This window comes from Mustela erminea, chromosome 1, assembly GCF_009829155.1.
Source record: "Mustela erminea isolate mMusErm1 chromosome 1, mMusErm1.Pri, whole genome shotgun sequence".
Taxonomy (NCBI): Eukaryota; Metazoa; Chordata; class Mammalia; order Carnivora; family Mustelidae; genus Mustela; species Mustela erminea.
Window position 1 is genome coordinate 80435530 of NC_045614.1, and position 20377 is coordinate 80455906.

A 20377-nucleotide genomic window follows, 5' to 3' on the forward strand; every position below is an offset into this window, starting at 1 on the left:
CTGCTCTCAAGGAACTTAAAATCTACCCAAAAAGAAAGAAAAAAAAAAAAATCTACCCAAATAGCACTGGGGACATATGCTGCTTCTTTTTGTTCTATACAAGTAACTGGAGTATTACTCAAGGACAAAAAATGCTTCCAATCCTTTTGAAACTGTCACTCCATCATAAAGTTCAGGCTTCCAGCCTTTCTAAACATACGCTCTCCACTTATGACCTCAGTTCCATATTCTATCACCTTCTCTAAAATTGTGTTTTTAAAACATTTACAGTAACTCCCTCCCTCGCATTTTCACTTTTTTTCCTACTTGCTTCTTCCTCTCAGCCTACAGAGCACTCTTAATTCTACACTTCAAAGGCCAACGAAAAAATTTCCTTGACCTCCCGTTAAGGCCTGCAGCTCTCCTCCTACTTTGCTTCTGTCCAGGTCGTTATCTCCCTATCCTTGTGTAGACACCCCTCAGAGCACAATTCTCAATTCACCTCCTCCCTTTGGCAATTAGGAGTACTTCAACCACCACCCAAACTTTTAAATCTAATGTGTACTTCCCCCGCAAAGCCAGGTCCAGCCTCAGCATCCCTGCCAGCCCACCTCAGATTTAATGCATGTACCCTAAACACACAGTTGTGCCATGATGCCTGTAACACACTGTCAAAGGGTCCCACAAAATAAACATACAGAGATAAGAGAGAGTGACTCAGTCAGTTAAGCATCTGCCTTGGGCTCAGGTCATTATCCCAGGGTCTTGGGAACAAACTCCACATTGGTCTCAGCAGGGAGCCTCCTTCTCCCTCTCCCTCTGCAGCTCCTCTTGCCTGTGCTGGCTTGCACACTGGCGTGCGCACGCTCACACTCTCTCTTTATCAAATAATAAATATAGAGAGTTTAAAGAAAAAAAAGAAAAAAGCCATGGGCATACAGCAATTCCTTGAAGATATATATTGTATATGGTAGATAGAGTGAAGGATGCACATCATTTCAACTTTTCTGTAACTCTGAAATTCTACAAAATAAAAAAGTTGGGGGGAAAAACACATAGATCAAAATCAAGGAGAAAAGCCATGGTCCCTGCATTTTAAGGCGTTTATAATCCATCTGTCTAAACTAATCTAAAATTAGATTAGGTAGATGTCAGAGTTCAATGACTGATTAACAATAAACTTAAATGTAAAATCAAACTGCAAATATTGAGGGATTGGGTGGCTCAGCTGGTTAAGCGTCTGATTTCAGCTCAGGTCATGATTTCAGGGTCCTGGGATGGAGCCACTCCCGCTCCCTGCTCATCAGGTCATCTGCTTCTCCTTTCCCTCTGTACCAACCCCTCCCAAACACGTGTGCTTGCTCGCTGTCTCCCTCAAAAAAAAAAAAAAAAGGAACTACAAATATTACTGAGAGCCTACTACATGACAACAATATGTTAAGCGCTCTATATGGTCAACAAACCATACAAATTAGACCTTGGAAAGAGGATTTATCTCTAATCCCTCTGCTCCCCCAAACTAATTCCTCTTCCTGCCTTACTGACTTCTTTTAATGGCACCACCATCTTCCCCAATACCCAAAGAACCCGAGTCCTTTCAAGTCCTACATCTCTAAATCAGTGGCCAAGTTCTCTAGACTCCACTGCTTTCCCATTCTCTCCTCTCCAATTTGATGGCTGTCACCTGCCCCCAGGCCCACCTGGCCTCTCACCTGGACGAATGCAGCGCTCTACCAAGTCTCCTGCTTCCCACCAAACTCCACTCCACCCTTGCTTTGTCTCTATCCAGATACTCAGTTCTAACTGGATTAGACATCCAGCCCAATAGGATTTCAATGATTCTCCAATAACTATATAATGAAATTCAAAGCCTCAGCCTGACACTGAAGAGCACAACCTTTATCTCTTACTGGTTATCCTCCCACTCTGGCCAGAGGTTTATTCACTCTTACCTAATAGTGCCCTCTCAGCCTTTCCTCTACTACAGAGATGTCTCTTGCTCTTCCCACTCCACTTCTCATCTCCTCCAGGAAGTTTTATCTGAGTGCTCCAGACACTATTCCTCACACCCAGGCCAAGCAATCTCTCACTGCTCTGAACCTTCATAACATGTGATGTGCACTCATTACCTTCCAAATAATACTCATGTTTCCAAGTACTACTCAAGAACCATACATGCATTTCTTACCACTAGACAATGAACTCCTTCAAGGTCATCAGTTTTCATATGTAACAGCACTCAAGGTTTGTGACAAGAATATAATATTAGTACCCTGTGCAGTAATCCATAAAGATTATGATATGTGGCCTTGTAAGCTATAAGCATCTTTCCTCAAAATACTGCTAACATTTAAACAATGTGGGGTGCCTGGGTGGCTCAGTCAGCTAAGCATCTGTCTTTGGTTCAGGTCCAAGTATCCAGGTCCTGGGATCTGTCCCGAATAGGCTCCCAGATCATCTGGAAGCCCGCTTCTCCCTACCCCTCTGCCCTCCCCTCACTTGTGTGCTCAAGAGCTCTCTCTCTCTGGGGCACCTGGGTGGCTCAGTGGTTAAAGCCTCTGCCTTCGGCTCAGGTCATGATCCCAGGGTCCTGGGATCAAGCCTCACATCAGGCTCTCTGCTCAGCAGGGAGCCTGCCTCTTCCTCCTCTCTCTCTCTGCCTGCCTCTCTGCCTACTTCTGATCTGTCTGTCAAATAAATAAAAATCTTTAAAAAAAAAAAAAAAGAGCTCTCTCTCTCTCTGAGATTAAAAAAAAAAAAACTTTAAAAAGCAGCAACAACAATGGTATAGGGGTTTCCCTCTTTTTTTTTGTGATAAAATTTGCCATTATCATTTTTAAATGTGAAATTTGATGACATTCAAATGTTGTATAACCATCACCACTATTTCCAAAATTTTAATCACCCCAAACAGAAACTGTACCCATTAAGAAATAACTCCCCCATTCTGACCTCTCCATAGCCCTGAAAACCTCTAATACTCTGCCTCTATGGATTTACCTATTCCAGGTATTTCATGCAACTAGAATCACAATATTTGTCCTTCTGTATCTGGCTTATTTACTTAAGTTAACATTTTTGAAGATTCAGTCACATTGTAGCATATATCAGAACTTCATGCCCTTTCATGGCTAAATAATATTCCATTGTAAATACCACATTTTGTTTATTCAATCATTTGTTGATGGATACTTGGGTTGTTTCCTCTTTGGGGCTATTATGAACACTGACAACAATCTGTTCAACTCCGTGTTTTCAATCCTTTCAGGTATATACCTACGAGTGTAACTGCTGGGTCATACGGTAATTCTGTTTAGCTTTCTGAGGAACAATAGTAGTATAGTTTTATAATCCAGACACATGGTCTTTTAGTAAACAGAACAGTCACAAGATTTCCTACTTATTTAGTAAGCAATTCACTTCTGGATAAATTACCTTCCTTCCTACCCACTCAGGCCCTAGATGATGATCTAATTTCCAGGAACTTGACCCTCGTTTAGAGGCTTTGATTGCATTGACACTCCAGTCTCCTGGTTCTCGCTGTTTTTCAACATTGCCTCTGCGCACATAAAAGCAAACACACTGCACTGGTAACTCTCCAAATGAAAATTATTATGAAACTGAACACTGTTCAGATATTGAAGTCACATTTTTATCTTTAATGCATTTAGTAACATCAGATTAATGAAAAACAAAAAGGGTTTTTTTCAGGTGAGATACTGGATTTTGTAAAGGACTTCTATTGAGCCCATTTCTTATACCCAAACCACCGTTTAAAGCAAGCTAAATTTGGACAAGATGTATAGGCCTTTACTATTCCAAGGAAAAGGCCTCTTTTCCTTTCAAGTTTAGCAGCCTGGGATTTCTAAATTAACATCTCATTATTATTACCACTAATTCCAGATTTTATAAAACCAGAAAAATACAAAAATGTACATTCACAGAAACTATCTAGAAGGATATACACAAAGTGCAATTAGCTCCAAATTAGGAGCATCTCTGTAAAGGAGCAGGATCAGAAGAGATCATGAGGGGGACTTTTCACTTTTTACAGCGCAACTTCTACATCTCAAGTTTTCAAAAACATTCACTCCAATTATTGTATAATGGCTTAAGACTATTTAAAATACAAGCAATAGGGGTGCCTGGGTGGCTCAGTGGGTTGAGCCTCTGCCTTTGGCTCAGGTCATGATCTCAGGGTCCTGGGATAGAGCCTGGCATTGGGCTCTCTGCTCAGCAGGGAACCTGAATCACCACCCCCCCAACCTCTCTGCCTGCCTCTCTGCCTCCTTGCAATCTCTCTCCGTGTCAAATAAATAAATAAAATCTTTTAAAAAAATAAAATACAAGCAATAAAAGATAATGTTAATTTTAAAAATGAGCAATTAAAAGAAGCTAAATGAGCAACTCTAATAATACCAACATCTAACACATACAGAAAACTCTCATCTCATTTGAATTTTTACAATACTATGTGATAGGCAAGTCAGATAGTTGGCCCTTTTAGTAAATGAGAAAAAGGTTAAAAAAACTTTAACTTCTTCAACAAATCCATTACGTTTTTAAAATGCTCTTCACTTTAGCCTTTAAATTATCTTTAAAAAGATAATTTAAAAGATTTAGCTGGGGCACCTGGGTGACTCGTGATTAAGCATCCAACTCTCGGTATTATTCTGGCTCAGGTCATGATCTCGGGGTGGTAGGATGAGCCCATGTCCAGGTCTGCACTCAGAAAGGAGTCTGTTTGAGATTCTCTCCCTCGTTGCACCCCGCCCCACTCATGCTTGTACACACTCACACTCGCTCGCTCTCAAATAAATAAATCTTAAAAAAAAAAATAAAAGTAAGATTTATCTGTAAAACTTTAAAACCAACTATATCTGATTCTATAGTTCTCCCAGAAAAATAAAACGCATTTATTTAGTAGGGTTTACATATTTAAGAAATACAAAAATTATCAAATAAAGTCATATAAAACAAGAATTTATTTTTTATTATTCTCCACCTTACTTGAAAAATCTAATGACTTCTCAAAGACATTTTATTCTAAAAGAGTGGCTCTAAAAAAATTGAATTTTTAGGTTTCACATTGCTATATAAATAGTTTACTCAAAATACTAGTATTTCCTTACACAAATTCTGAATTTAAAGGATTTGGGAAAATACCATTTATTACATACAGACATACTATCTATAGAAACATGTCTACAGATTGGTTATATAGCTGTAACTAGACAATTTAGAAAAGCCTGAGCCCTAGACTATAAATAACAGGTACAAAACTGACTCTAGTGGCCCAGAGTTCATCAGATATCTAAAAGGCATCATTTTGTTTAAATAAAAACTTTTAAAAAGTTAAATAAAAGGCATAATTTTAAAATCCAGGATAGAGCATGCTTGAGGAAATCATTACAGTAGTTAAGACAGTATATTTTTCCCCCAAACAGCCAAAATGCAAGGAAAATACTAACCAAATGCATACATAGTACATGAGTGGGGAGACTATTACTTAATCTGCATACACACACAGAACCAAACACATACCAAAGAATTTGATTTATGTGGTAATATAGAAAAATCTTTAAATATTCACCTAAAAAACTTCGGACTGGTCACTCACTATAATCTGCACTCTGTTTTTTTTTAATTTGACAGAGAGAAGGGGATCACAAGTAGGCCGAGAGAGGCAAGCAGAGAGTGGGGGGAAGCAGGCTCCCCGCTGAGCAGAGACCCCCCCCCCAATCCTGCAGGGTTCTGGATACCAGGACCCTGAGATCATGACCTGAGCTGAAGGCAGGGACTTCACCCACTGAGCCACCCAGGCGCCCCTGCACCCCATTCTTAAAAAAAAATCTACTCAACACAATATTCAACACAGGATTTAACTTTATGTGCTCGCTCACACATTATAACATATTTAGCAACTGCATTTCACACAAGTTTAAGTTCAGTAACTTTGAAGTTTGCCAAGTAAAGTGCGAAAATTACTGGAATGCAAGCAATGCACCTTCAAGAGAAGCAATTCTTCCACTGATCTGCAATAATCAACTGTGTATTGAGAGGTTACTCTGTGCCAACTGTTGTATTTTAATAAAGTAACACGGTTAAATTTAAAACTACAGGCTGAATACTGATTGAAAAAAGGCAGTCCTACAAAGGATTAATACATAAATAGCTTAATTTAAAGTCAATTGTTTAACTCATTCAAAACAGAATTCATAGTTGATGAAATTACAGTTTCAGAAAGACCAAGCTATGGAGCTCTCATGCTGAGTAACATCAGAAAGATTTACTAAAAATAAACATGAATGCATTCAATATGTCATTTAATTCATACATTTTTAACTTCAAAAGTATCCCCAAATTATCCTCTTCCATCTCAAATAATGTACATTAAAATGTTTAATAACTGAATCCCAAAAGGTACCAACACCAAAACACAAAACCAAATTTATTTAAGGTAGCTAAATATTGGGACTACTATATGATATTTAGTCAGTAACACTAGTAAGCCAACACAAAGTAGAAGCTTTAATTCATTATCACCTAAGAAGTCATGCTGTAAAAATGTTTTCAGAAAATAAAGCAGTCTTTATTCTTAAAACTCACCATAATATATTCTTTGCAAATTAGATACCTAGTGTCTTCTCCCAAATTCAAGAATCTTTTTTTTGGAATTTTTATTTAAGTATGTTGCAGTTTGTCTCCCCACACCAACCATCCAATACCCATCCAGTTTGGTGCTTCACCAGAGCACCCCTAACATTCACAGGTTTTATCTTGAAGGGGTAATTAAGAGGGTTTCCCATGAATAAAAGTTCTACATGTTCAGCAGCACAAATCTCTCACACATGAATTCAACTCAAATGCCGTGAAAGTAAGTGTACTTTTCCCATTTTTTAAAAATTGTTAATCCCATGAAAACCCTCAAAGTGTTTACAATTATAAAGCTGACTGCACGTATCTGCAAGAAAACCATTAGGCTTTGATCAATGTTCTTAGTTTTGAAAGATGCTTTAAAAACTGTATAATTTCATCAGCTTAAGTCTGAACTCACAAGAGGCACATTGGAAGAGACATGATACCAAACACGAGCAATAACTACACAGCATGCATCTACCATGGGGAATGCCAAGGATTCAACACAGCCAAGGGAAGCTATAGGCTTCTATCTGAACAATGATTCCACTAAAATAAAAAAGTAAAATGTCACAGCCCTAACCCTTGCCTATTTCTCCACTTTCTCATTAGTATAAAAATTCTTAAAAGCCATGAGAGAAATCCTTAAGAAGTTAAGTGGTTCAGTTACAAACCATAATTTAAGAGCATTTCAAATTCAAAACAACTTTCCTTACAAAACAGGACAAAATTTTACCAAAGAAAAGCCCACACCTGACCAACAGTAAGAACATATGTAACCCAAACGGCAATATTAAAGTTTCCATTTAACCCATTAACCATACTTTAGAAAGTTCAGTGTTAATAAACAAAATATTTCATTTAGTTTTTCAACTTGAATTATTTCCACATGCTTGTTTTAAATTCTGCACACAGCCACTGAATATTTTCTCCTACTGACTTCTTTTAAGTTGAGAACACTTCTGATATGTGGCATCCCATCAATGCTAACCCTGAGAACTGAGGATTAGGTTAAATGTTACACCTAATTTTTAAATTAGGGGAGTAAAAGATTTGAATTAATCTTCCTTAAATAAATGGCCTATTACAACACATTCTTTCCTCACTTCACTGTTGACTTAATAAAATCCAAGTCTTTTACCTCAACAGCGGCAAAACAATTGTTCTAAATAAAATAAAGTGATTGGCAAATGCCCCACAAAGCTGGAATCAAACTGCTTTGAAACTGAAACACACGTAAGTATACATACACACGTATGTATACATGGAAGAGCTTAAATCTATACAATTTAAGAAACCTTTCTATCAAGGCCACAAATTATGTCCTGAATTGATCTGCCAAAGTCCAACACAGAATTTATATATACAATGAAATAAGCTTGAGAATCTGTTGTGATTTAACTCTATGATCTATTAGCTTAACAGAGAACTTGGAACAACAGATTAAGATGGCAAAGCAATTTTCTAAACCAAAATGTACCTGAGTATCTAAAAAGGTTTTACATAATCCTTAATGACATATCCAAGGTCCACAATTAGGCCAAATGTACACCTTTAAATTCATTTCACAGTTCTGTTTTATATATGTGTAAGGGTCCACGCCAGATAAATTCATTACTTCTCTTCAGCATTGACACTGAAACTGTCAGAGGCTCATCAAAACATTACTTCCAGGTTAATCAATTTCAGCTGTTACTTGATGTTAGCACCAAAATAATTCATGAAATAAAAGCAGTTTTTAATAACAAAAAGAAAACCCCCAAGATAAAGATTAGAAGATTTTTAAAAAGAAAAAAATGTGAAAGGAAGCTCACCTGCAGTTAGGTGGAGGGTCTAAAGTGATGTCTGCCAGTTCCTTCTGAATCCTGGAGTCAGGGAAGTGAGAGAGAAACAAGAAACATGAAGGCGTTGGTAGCCTCCCACCGGTAACGCATAGGTCTGGCAGATAACCCTAACTGCCTGCCATGATAACTGGGTTCTACTGAGGGAGACGGAAACTACACATCAAAAGCTTCAGGCCCATAGTTTAGGAAAAAACTTCTTTCCCACCGGCAGTGAGCTGGCGGTCCGGGGTCTCCTGCTGTTATCTAAAATGTTTCGGTTCCAGTCTTGCCTCGCACACTGAGGCAGCTGTATTTCTCGGGGTTTTCCATTTAGGAAATCACTGTAAAGCTTCGCTTGCGGACTCGTTTCCCAAGTTGCATTAGAATGTGCCGGGACACACTCACTTCTGCGCTGCACGTCTTCCCTGGACCGAGAAACCCAAGCCGCCGCGTGGGTGGGAAGGGTGCGCCCCCAATCTCCGCCCGGGTCACCCCCCCACACACACTCCGGGCACCTCGGATGCCCTCCCCGCCGCCTCGGCAGGGCGCCCTCCCCAGGCCGTCCCGCGTCCTCAATGACGAAGCCAACATGGCCGCTCCCCGCGAGGCCCCTCGGGTCCTGACTGACCTGCCCCGCGTCGCGGGGTGCCGGCGCAGCGCAGGCCGCAAGGCCGAGCCCCCGCTCGGCTGCCCGGGCTTCCCTCCCCCAGCCCGCGCGCGCCGGACAACTCGGGAGGCGCACGCCAGACCCGCGGGTGAAGTTGCGGACCAGGGGTGGCGAGAGCCCGCGCCAGGACGCACAGCGCCTCCCCCACTCGCCTCCACCGCGCCCTGGGACCTCCAGCCTTCACGCCGCGCGCGGACCCCTGGGCGCCAACACTCCCGCCCACCCCTCCAGCGAGACCGGACACTAGCAGCCGACCCGCACAGGTGCACCCAGCCTCCGTCCGGCAAAGCGCTCGCACTCTAGCCGCCCCCCCCCCCCCGCTTTCCGGACCTGCTTTTTCCTGGATATCCTCTATATTCTCTTAGATCTGCTCCCTTCCTTCTCCATCTCAGCATGAACACAAAACCAGGGACAATACCCGCCCCCCGCGGCCCCTGGCCCATTTTCTATCTTTGCACCAACCCACGACTTCACAAAGAGCCCCATCCCCCACTCCTAGGCCGACGCCACCAAGCAGTTCACACCAAACCCTGGCCTTTGTCTTCTGCTTACCTAGGCGCTTAGAGCATCAATTAATAAGACAAAGTTTGAGACCTTTAAGCCTGTGACATCTACTAAATGGTGCCTTCTATTTTTATAACCTTTCTTGCTCCTATCACATAAAACCCCAAAGGGCTACGGTACAACTTAAAAAAATCTCACGGAGGTAGAACGGTAGTAAAAAACTAAACACACACACTGTCTAAAGGCAATCAGAATCACAATGGTCGCTTTTCTCTTTCCAAAGGTTCTCTGAGGGTGGGAAGATAGGCTGGGTAGATGCAATGGGCAGTAGGTTTCAGAAGGCATTGTTTTCTCCATGTGTAAGTAAAGAGAAATTAAGGGTGGTTATTAGGGAAGTTCTTTAGACCTTCCTATTGGAGGACACTTCCTGCCCCCTACAAATCTGGTAAGCTTTAGAAGGCGGTTTGATCACAGCCTTTACAGACATCTACTTATCTGTGTCTTGCTAAATTCTTTTGCTACCAATAAGCATTTCAGTTCTGAGACATTCCCAAACACCCGGGCTGTTTGACTCATTACTGTATGTTGGACTAAAAGTTTGGAATCCTGGTTTCCTGATTCTTTATGTGCGTGTTAGAATGACTATACCTTAAGACCTATGGACATAAGCAAAAATATCCTCCACCTGAACACAACTTGTATAAAAATACATATTGACTTCACTTCTTGCCAATTCAACCTCTACTATATTTACTGAAAAGGTGGTTACTTCTTTAATACCTAAAAAGTATACTACCAGTTTTAACCACTTCATCTCTACAACTAACATTTGCACGATTTCCGTAATACTGACAAAAGATTCCTACGAGTAACATACGTTTCACAGAATTATTCTTGTCCAGACCACTTTCAATGGGAGCTTTTCATCTACCCATGGACTACAAACGAAACCACTTTCCAATATGCAGTTAAGTAACTTTATGTCTACCAATTCAGGCTTTTTTATTCTGTCTCCCGGTATATGGGCCCTTTCCAGTCTACAGCAACACTCAACTTCCAAGTCAACGTATTTCACAGAGCAGCTTTAATAGGGTCCCACTAACATTAATTTCCCCCTTATTCTCTCCAGGATATGCTGCCCCTCTCCCATTTTTTGCCTTCACTATTAACCTTAGCTCTGCTTTAACACTAACAGCCACTCTTTCCATAAGATATTCAAGGAGCGAAAACTGATGTTAACTTTATACGTAAAATTACCCCTTGTAGCTTCCCACCTTTCATTTTTTGTACACCTACTAATCTCTTTCCCAGGAATTTTCAAATAAATTTTTAAACTTCCTTAGCATAAATGGACAAATTGTGTGTAATGAAAATCTCCCTCAGTAATTTGCTGACACAAAGGAAGACTATTTTATATTTGACACCTGTGTTTTTACCCCCAAATATATTCATGTGCGCCAGTGATATCCTGGTACACAAAAAATACTAATAATCTGAAGCAAATATCCTGCCTTACTCAGGTCAGTACCAAAGCTGTTCCAGCATGGATCAGGGGGCACAGGTACTGCAGGTCAGGGTAGTGAGGGGTAGGGAGTTGGGGAGATTAAGGAAAGCCCTATCCAAGGTGAGCAGGGGAGATGCCAGGTTCTGGACTAATCAAGGGCCAGTTTGGATTCCTGGGAAGCCGAGGTGCCATCAAACCACCTCTCCAAAAATAAGTAGAATCTTGCGAAGGTATCTTGCCATTTAACTCTAAACCTCTATATTCTTTAAAATAAGCTAACATCTCTCCTTCATTCCCCCCACGGTTAGATCACCAAAGCACTTTACCAAATTTTCAAATTTCTGGAAAAATGACAGAACAAACTTTGACTCTGAGTTCCGGGCTCACTACTCAGTGGAAACTAAAGACTCACATTCTGTTTTATTTTACGTTCCTTTAAAAAAGATACCCCTATCTAACCCACCATTTGTATTCCTTACTGTCTTCCTGGTTTGCCACCTGAAAGTTTAATGACTGTCCACCTGAGAGCAGCAGGATTTATGAAAGGGCACGGGGTTTCCCCAGAATCAGAGAATATTACTGAATGAAGGATGCTTGAGATAAAAAAAAGTAGGTTCTTTCAGAGACTAAGAGGAAAATAGTAAAGAAAAAAGAACCACTGCTTGAATTCAGTTTGGGAAAAGAAAAATTTTTAGAGCATATGAGAGGATGTATCATGAAAAAAGTGAGTCTCCCTTTAATTTGGCAAAATTGAAGTTTTTAAAGAGAAAAAGAGAATCCCCCAAACAACCTACAACACCCATTTTACATCATTTATCATTTGCCTCAACTCTCCAAATCAGAAGAATCTCTTTAAGTTCCACCGGAAAACACCTGTTTTCACCTATTAAATTTTTTACCCCACTAACAGGAGTTATTCCTTATGCAGTTTATGCAGCTCCACTCAAAAAAGATCACAGTGCAACAGGTGAAGAGGAAGCAAGACAGTAACAGAATTCATTCTGATAGAGTTGTCTGGGCAGGTATTAGTAATTAAGTGGGATGACAGCCTTGAGAAGGGTCACAAGCTAGTGATTAACAGGACAAGTAATTTGAAATCAGATTTGGGGGTCACTAATAAAAGTAATGAGGATTCTTACAAACTTTAGCAAGAAATGAGAGAGGCAAGCCACAACAGCTGCACGTGGGTAACTATTAAAAGGGAAAAACCAGAAGCAATAGAGTAAAATAATTAAAGCTTTTCCAAGCCCTTTTTTCATTTTTAACAGCACGCAAACCAAGAGGAGCATTCAAGCTACCCCTCATTGGGAGGCAGACCAAACGAAGCAGCAAGAGGCAGTTCGGAAAATAGGAAGCCTAGGAGGTTGGGGGGTGGAGTACGGTACCTCTTGGCGCTGGTAGAGAGGAGTTTGGAGTTTTTGCTCATGCTGACTTTACTCTCCTTCTTCTTGGGGGTGTTTGCTTCTTTCTCGGTTTGCTGGTTGGAGGACGAAGATGAGGAGGAGCTCGTGCTGGCCCTCGAATCGTCATCCGACATAGCGAACCCCCCACCCCACCCCGCAAACAGCCCCTGCAGGGGGAGAGAAACAAAACAAACACACAGACCATGCAGTCAGTGTAAATAAGGAACTCGGGTGCTGTCAGAAGGGCTTTGGCCAGGGGTGCACCCGGCCGCCCACCGCCCTCCTCTCGCTTTTCCAAGTCTTCAGGCCCATTAAGGCTTTAGCAAATCCGACGCGGCTTGTTTATTTTTGGCCCCAAGTGGGGGACGCGGTGGGAAAACCAGAACGAGCTCAGGGAGAGGCCCCTCCCGCGCCCCTCGGGGCTCCCCTCGGGGCAGGGAGGGGAGAAACCAAGCAGGCTGAGGGCAGGGTGGGGGCGCCGAGCGCCGAGCGCCTCGGCGGGGCAAGGAGTGCTGGCCTCGGGGCTGTTTCAGTGGGCTTTCCGGGGGTCGCGGGGGGCCACTGATCAGGGCGAGACAGCTGGGGCCAGGAGTGGAGTTTGACGAGGTCGAGAAGAGAGAAGGGGCGGAGAGGAGTAAGAGAGGAAGCCGAAACGGGGGGACGGAGGCGGGGAGCGGGTGCCCGGTGGGGGAAGGGAGAGGCCGGCGGGGGAGGCAGGGGCGACGAGGCCCAAGGCCCCCCCCAGCGCCGCGCCCCGACGCCTCTCCCCGCAGGCCTGTGGCTTGGCCGCCCGGCCAGGGCTGCGCGGCTGGGGCGGGGGTCCCGAGCACACGCCCGACAGCCACCCCTAGTGGGGGTGGGGCGAGGGTGAAGGGGGGGCTCGGCCTCCACAGCGGAGGAATAACAATGAGCCCTTCCGCCCCGGAGGGGTTAATCCCCGCGGGCCCCCGCCCCGGGGGGGAAACGGGGCTCCCCCGCCTCCCCCTCCCCCGCTCCCGACCCCCTCAGCGGCCAGTGGGGGGCTCCCGGGGCAGCGCTGACAGTTCGAGCCACAATGCCCCCCCATCCCCGACGCGGGCGGCCCCCGCACCCCACGCGGCCCGGGGTCCCTACCCATCCCCCGCGGGCGGGCCCCGGACCCCTGGGGCTCCTCGGCCCCTCTCCGCCCCCCCTCAGCCCCGTGCCGGGCGGTCCGGGAGGCGCGGGTCGGGGGAGGCGGCGAGGGGTGTCCCCGAGGCCCGGCGACGCGGCCGGGGGGCGGCGGGCGGCAGGGGGGATCCCCGTACCTCTCTTTGTGTCTGGCTCCTCCGTGCCGCCGCGGCGGCTGCTGCTGCGGCTGCGGCTGGGCCTGGCCACTCGTGTCTCTCTCTCGCTGGGAGAGAAGCGGAAGTGCAGCAACAGCAACTATTAAACAGGCAATGGCTTCCCCCAGCCACACACGCTCGCACACACACTCCTCCTCCTCCTCCTCTTCGCCCTCACCCCTCCCCCACCCGGCCCGGTCCCACCCACCCGCGCTCCCCTCCCCCTGCACACCTCCGGGGGGGGGCGCGAGGAGGACACAGGGGACCCCGGGAAACCCACCCCCCTCCCCACCCACTCCCCCACCCCAGCGCCGCCGCGGGACGCCAGAGAAGGGGCGAGGGGTGGGAATTTTCTCTCAAGTGGTTTGGGGACCCGGATCCTGGGCTGGAGAGGGCAAGCCGTTCCGAGATGGGGGGCGCTGGGAGCGATAGGAACTGTATGGAATAGGGCGGTCACGAGAGGAAGTTCTTTCCAATAAGGGCTTTTGGAAAGGAGGGGGACAAATTGGTAGGGAAGGTAGTAATTTGGTGGGAAGGACTTTGGACCAGAGAATGCAGTGGAAACTCCCCCGAAAAAGTGATCAGTTTAAGGGGATAAAAGAAATCCTACAACAGGGTTTCCCTTTGAGCTGACACTGGCTTCACCCTCTGGCAATTTACCTGCTAAGAGCAGAGGTCGGTTTAGGCATGCCTGGGAGAAAAATCTCAAAGTTGGAGTTTTCTGCTCAGGCACGTGCAATTTTACAATTTTAGATTCTTTTAGTCACTTTTCATAAAAAATGGTGGTGTGTTGTAAAAGTGATACAAAGGATTCGTGACAGGTAAAACCAACGTGTATCGACCTTACAAATTGTGAGAAATCACTGGGAAAAAGAACCCTTTGCTACCTTTGCTATTGAATTAGACTGGATTTAGAATTTTTGGTGTCAGTTTACTTTAAATAGAAAGTTGGATTTTGAAAATTAGATCCAAAGTTTTGGGACTCTGGAACCTGCTTAAACAATAATATAAATGCTATTCAAATAATATTTTTAGAATAATCACTCAGTAATTCTTATGAATTGTTCCCTGTGTAGCACTTTTACCAAGGTTAAGATTAAGCCATCAAAAAAAAAAAAAAAAAGATGAATGCATCAAATTATGATTTAGTTTCTCACTTATCATTTCAGTTGAAGGAAACTGAAGATATATGTGCAATGCCACATATACAGGATCTGGTACATTAAGGAGCCGCTGAGAGATTTCCATGGGCATTCTAAATTATCTCGTTCAAATTGCCATCCTTTTTCATGGCAACAGTGGCTTCAGTTACCATAAGACAACACAACAGGTATAAAGCTTATGGCAAATCCACTAAGCAGGAAAACAAGCATTCTTACCACCCACCTGAAACCCTTCTAGCCCTCAACATTGAAACTCCAACTTTATCAGGACTGAGAAAGTGATTGGGCATACTTCTTAATCCTTAGCAGGAAACCTGTATCTACTGGGAATTGCCAAGATTCAAGAAGTGGAAAAAAACTTTATAGGTCATCATATCAGCCTCCAGCCTCCTACCTTCAGACAGAGCTATCCCTCAGTCACTCCAATGCATAGAAATTTTGAAAGACCTCCACACATAGCATTTGGTTTCAGGAGTCCTGATGGAGCATATATATTTTTTTTAAATGACATTCTCTGCTCTATGTTATTTAAAAACAACCACCAAAAAATTCTCTCTAAAACCAGGTTGTAGGGTGCCTGGGTGGCTCAGGTGGTTAAGTGTCTGCTTCTGGCTCAGGCCATGATGCCAGTATCCTTGGACCAAGCCCATGGCTGGCTCCCTGCTGCTCCGTCCCTCTTCCTGTGCCTGCTGCTGTCCCTGCTTGTGCTCTCCCTCTCTGTATCAAATAAATAAATAAAATATTTTTTAAAAGTATATATTTTTGTGCTTCTAATGAAAAAGATATAAATTCAAAAGAAAACGATAAGCAAGTATAAATAAACTGAGTTGGAATAAAGGAAATAAAGTTATTACAATTGAGGCTTTCTTTCACAAAAATTTGAGTTTCTGATACATTAAAATACATGTACACAATATGAGTACGACCAGTAAAAAATCATGTATGTATAAAGAAGAGAGCTGACAGAACACAGGAAAATAAAAGGTTTGATTTGTTGATATGACTAGGACAGTGGGTGAATTTTTTCTTCAATTTTGGTTTGCATATGTCGCATACTAGGATACTAAATATAATAATATCTAAAGAAAAAAAATCCTGAACATGGTAGTTTGTGTTTATTGTTGATGCTTGGGTTGGATCTGTCCCTTGGGAAATAAATCATGTAATCGAAGGGCTCCTCCTCTATAAGAGAAGTGTTTTCCCAACCACCAGTCTAGAAGGATAGTAGCCCTCTTTTGTGTCCCAGCCCTTATCTCTAACCTTGGTTAGTGCTTTATGGTTTGAGAATGACCTATTGAGGGGGAATAAAAACCTCAAAATGTTTAGAAAAGAATTCACTGCTCTCAAAAGACTAATCATTACATCAGATTATTTTAAATATACAGTTGTCTCAGTCACAAAAAACTAAAAATTCATTTGCAACCTTCCAGTTTTACTTGTTAGCTACAAGGCCTAAGGAGTTAAATTGAACTCCCTGAGCCTCAGTTTCCCTGTCTCTAAAGAGCAAGACTACCTGTGCTGCACTGACAGGCAGAGCTGTTAGAAGAGTCAAATGAGGCTCTATGATAAAGATGGTTTGTTAACTGTTATGCAAAGAAAATTATTAATAATCCCACCCTGATACTAATTCTCAGGAATTCTGTTATGACATGGAGCCTTTATGACTTAGAATTGATGACAAATATAAAAAGCCTCCTATGAGAGAGTCAAGGAACCATAGAATTTTATTTACTAGACGGGGCCTAAGATATATTCAAGTTCAAATTTCTAGTGTTATAGATGGAGAAATTAAGGCAAAGAAAGCCTGGTTATGTCTTGTTCAAGGTCATGCAGTAAGTTGGTGGCAAAATTGTGGCTATCACTCATGCTGCCGAGAGATGATATGGGGGGGAGAGGAGGGGAAAGCCTCAATTACATTAAAAAATGTGTATTAAGGGGCACCTGGGTGGCTCAGTCGGTTAAGCATCTGCCCTTGGCTCCTGTCCTGATCCCAGAGTCCTGGAATCAAGCCTGCATGGGGGCCTCTCTGCTCAGCGGGAAGCCTACTTCTGCCTCTCCCTGCCTCTGTCTGTTCCTCTGCTGCTCCCTCTGCACTCCCCCTGCCACTTCCTCTACTTGTGCTCTGTCACTCTCATTCGCTCTCAAAATAAATAAATAAATAAAATCTTTTAAAAAGGTATTAAATATAAAAGAGCTCTGGAGGTGCCTGTCTGGTTCAGTCGGTGAAGCAAAAGACTCCTAATCTTAGGGTTGTAGGTTCAAGCCCCACATTGGGTGTAGAGATTACTCAAAAATAAAATCTTTTTTTTTTTAAGATTTTATTTATTTATTTGACAGAGATCACAAGTAGGCAGAGAGGCAGGCAGAGACCGGGGTGGGGGGGTGGGGGGGACAGACTCGCTGCCCAGCAGAGAGCCGGATGCGGAGCTCAACCCCAGGACCCCCAGGATCATGACCCAAGCCTAAGGCAGAGGCCTTAACCCGCTGAACCACCCAGGCACCCCAAAATAAAATCTTTTTTAAAAAATTGAGTAATATTTTCGGGGCGCCTGGGTGGCTCAATGGGTTAAAGCCTCTGCCTTTGGCTAGGGTCATGATCCCGGGGTCCTGGGATTGAGCCCCGCATCTGGCTCTCTGCTCAGCAGGGAGCCTGCTTCCTTCTCTCTCTCTCTGCCTGCTTCTCTGCCCACTTGTGACTTCTGACTGTCAAATAAAAAATATATATAAAAAAAAAAAACCAACTGGGTAATACTTTCAAGAACATATTAACAATTGGGTGCCTGGGGGTCTCAGTTGGTTAAGTGACTGCCTTCAGCTCAGGTCATGATCCCAGAGTCCTGAGATGGAGCCCCATATCCCTGCTTAGCAGGGAGCCTGCTTCTCCCTCTCCTTATCTGCCGCTTCCCCTGCTTGTGCTCTCCTGCTCTTTCTCTGTCAAATAAATAAATAAATTTTTAAAAAAATAACATATTAACAATCAAGACAGATGGGAAAGTGGAAAAAATGGAAGCAAGTTAAAAGAATCACTACTTGACAACATTTACTTAAAACAATGACCACCACTGAAGTTCCTACTCCCCATTCTGAGAAAAATCATCATTGTTTATTTATTTTATGTTTTTGGATATATTTTAAATAGGTAATACATTCTCATGCTATGTCATTTTTAAAGAAATCAAAGGTATGCCAGGAAAATATCTCTCTGCCACTCCCCCAACTCTGCGGTGGGCTGTGCTTAAGCAAGCAAATGCATACAAATACACTGGATGCTTTGGTAGGAATGCTCAATTTACATTTAAAAGATGATTGCAGTCACAGAAGCCCAAGTGATGTAATACTGTGATATCTCTGAGCTTTGAGAAAGTGGGCTTCAGTTTTTACTAATACCTATTCCTTATCCTCAGAATAATCCAACTCTTTTCCTCAAGCCATCTTTAGAGTATCAAGTACTTTTAAGCAGAAACACTTGAAGATCAAGGTGTTGACTGATCCCTAGTAGGTGAAATGATTCAGTTGATTCAGAAGAAAGGGACCTAGTCTAACTTTTGAGCATTCCTATTTTTGGCTCGTTGCTTACACTGAACTTCAGGTGTTTCATAAAAGCAACTGTTCTCTTTGGCCAATTTCACATCGAAAGAACGGTCAAGCAAATTAACATTTGTTAATATGCGTTTCTAAACTTGCCTTATGGCTGGATAGAAAGGATTTCCTTTTTCTGTCAAAAGAAAAAAAAAAAACTTACGTTTGGAATTTAAAAAGAATTCCTGTAAAGTCTTTCTGAAAATACGGACTCACTGCAGATTTCAGTGCACTTGATTTATTTTATGATGCTCCTTTGCCTGAAAAATGCATTCCTTACACAGAGAGATAAGGAAGGTTCGCAAGGAAGGGTCAATTCCGTAAAGTCTAATGATATCTAGGGCTTTTATCTTCAATTCAGGTCATTTTTCTGTAGGCCTTTTTTAAAAAAACACTGATCCCTTTGAAGGACCTAAGCATTGTTAGACTTTAGTGGTCCTGAATGTTGCTATCACAGGAAGCTAGGACAGAGCTAAATTATTTTTTTCTACCACATGGAGGCATTGAACAACTATGTGATTTTCAAAACTTACCAAGACTTGATAAGAGTCTGGTGCTTTCTCAGGCAAGGGCAAAAAAGGTTTGTTTGATGCTGACAAATGGGTAGCGTTTAGTAGGAAAGCGTTCTCTCAATTTATAATTTAGCATGTCCTTTGTAGAGCTTATTCTCTAAACAAACTAGCTTCTTCAACCTTCTTTATATTGATAACGTAAGGACTATATTGAAACATATTGGACTGCAATTCAGGCAGTTTGGGTTCATTAATCTCTGAAACCGTTTCTTAAACTTAACACTTTTTTTTTTAAAGATTTTATTTATTTATTTGACAGAGATCACAAGTAGGCAGAGAGGCAGGCAGAGAGAGAGAGGAAAGCAGATTCCCTGCTGAGCAGAGAGCCTGATATGGGGCTCAATCCCAGCACCCTGGGATCATGACCTGAGCGCAAGGCAGAGGCTTCAACCCACTGAGCCACCCATGTGCTCTCCTTAAACTTAACACTTTCATAGTTTTTCTTAATTTGGGAGGAATGAAATAGTAGGGAAAAATTACTTCTATTTCACTCTCTAAATTATCTATTGTAATACTTTTTAAATATCACTTTCCCCGCAGTTCCATGGTGTGGCAACTCTATAGTCAAGGATCCGGTTTTGAATCCAAACTTTACCTCAATAACTGCAAAACCCCAGAAGCGATCAGCGGCAAAGACACCAATCTTGACTTGCTGAGCATACATGACAAGTTCTGTCTTTGCAGCAGACAGTACTTATGTCTCAGCCACAAATCAATTAATCAACAACATTTATTAATCGCCCCATGTGTGCTAAGCATAGTACTGGGTGTCTCAGCAAATGTAAAGAAGTCTAAGAGGTACTCGCTGGCCTCCAGCAAGGGCCGGGGGAGAAGGGATTATAGCTAAACCGAGAAGGACAAGAAAGACTTGGGAAGACAGAGAGGCATTCCCTGAGATGAAAATGGCATATTTTAAAAGGACTTTATTCATTTATTTGAGAGAGAGTGAGAGATCACAAGCAGGGGGAAGGGTAGAGGGAGAAGGAGACTCCCCAGTGAGTAGGGAACCTAATGTGCAGCTCTATCCCAGGACCCTGGGATCCTGACCTGAGCTGAAGGCAGATGTTTAATCGACTGAGCCTCCTAAGCGCCCCGGGCATAACATTTAAAAAGATAGGGCAAAATCACCAGACAGACTCAAAGTATTTCATTGTTAAAATATAGATACACATAAGGTAGAAAATACTTTATTATTAAAAACTAAAATAATGAAACCGGACTTTATTCTTCAGAGTTGTCA

At 42.8% G+C, this 20377-nt stretch overlaps 1 protein-coding gene across 3 annotated transcripts in view; it reads right to left on the reverse strand.

Annotated features, from left to right (window-relative positions):
* The window catches only part of LOC116582356 (ubiquitin-conjugating enzyme E2 E1), a 76813-nt gene extending 62815 nt beyond the window's left edge, over nucleotides 1–13998 (reverse strand). Inside the window, exons 1-3 of one of the 3 annotated variants that reach the window (XM_032329736.1) lie at nucleotides 13806–13998; nucleotides 12502–12686; nucleotides 8433–8483 (exon numbers count right to left, since the gene is read on the reverse strand). In XM_032329736.1, the coding sequence (XP_032185627.1) occupies nucleotides 8433–8483; nucleotides 12502–12653 (203 nt within the window). In that variant the 5' untranslated portion in view covers nucleotides 12654–12686; nucleotides 13806–13998. The remainder of the gene's footprint in view (nucleotides 1–8432; nucleotides 8484–12501; nucleotides 12687–13805) is intronic. The other 2 variants (XM_032329802.1, XM_032329881.1) reach the window with 2 other exon arrangements.
* Between the last annotated feature and the right edge of the window lie 6379 nt (nucleotides 13999–20377).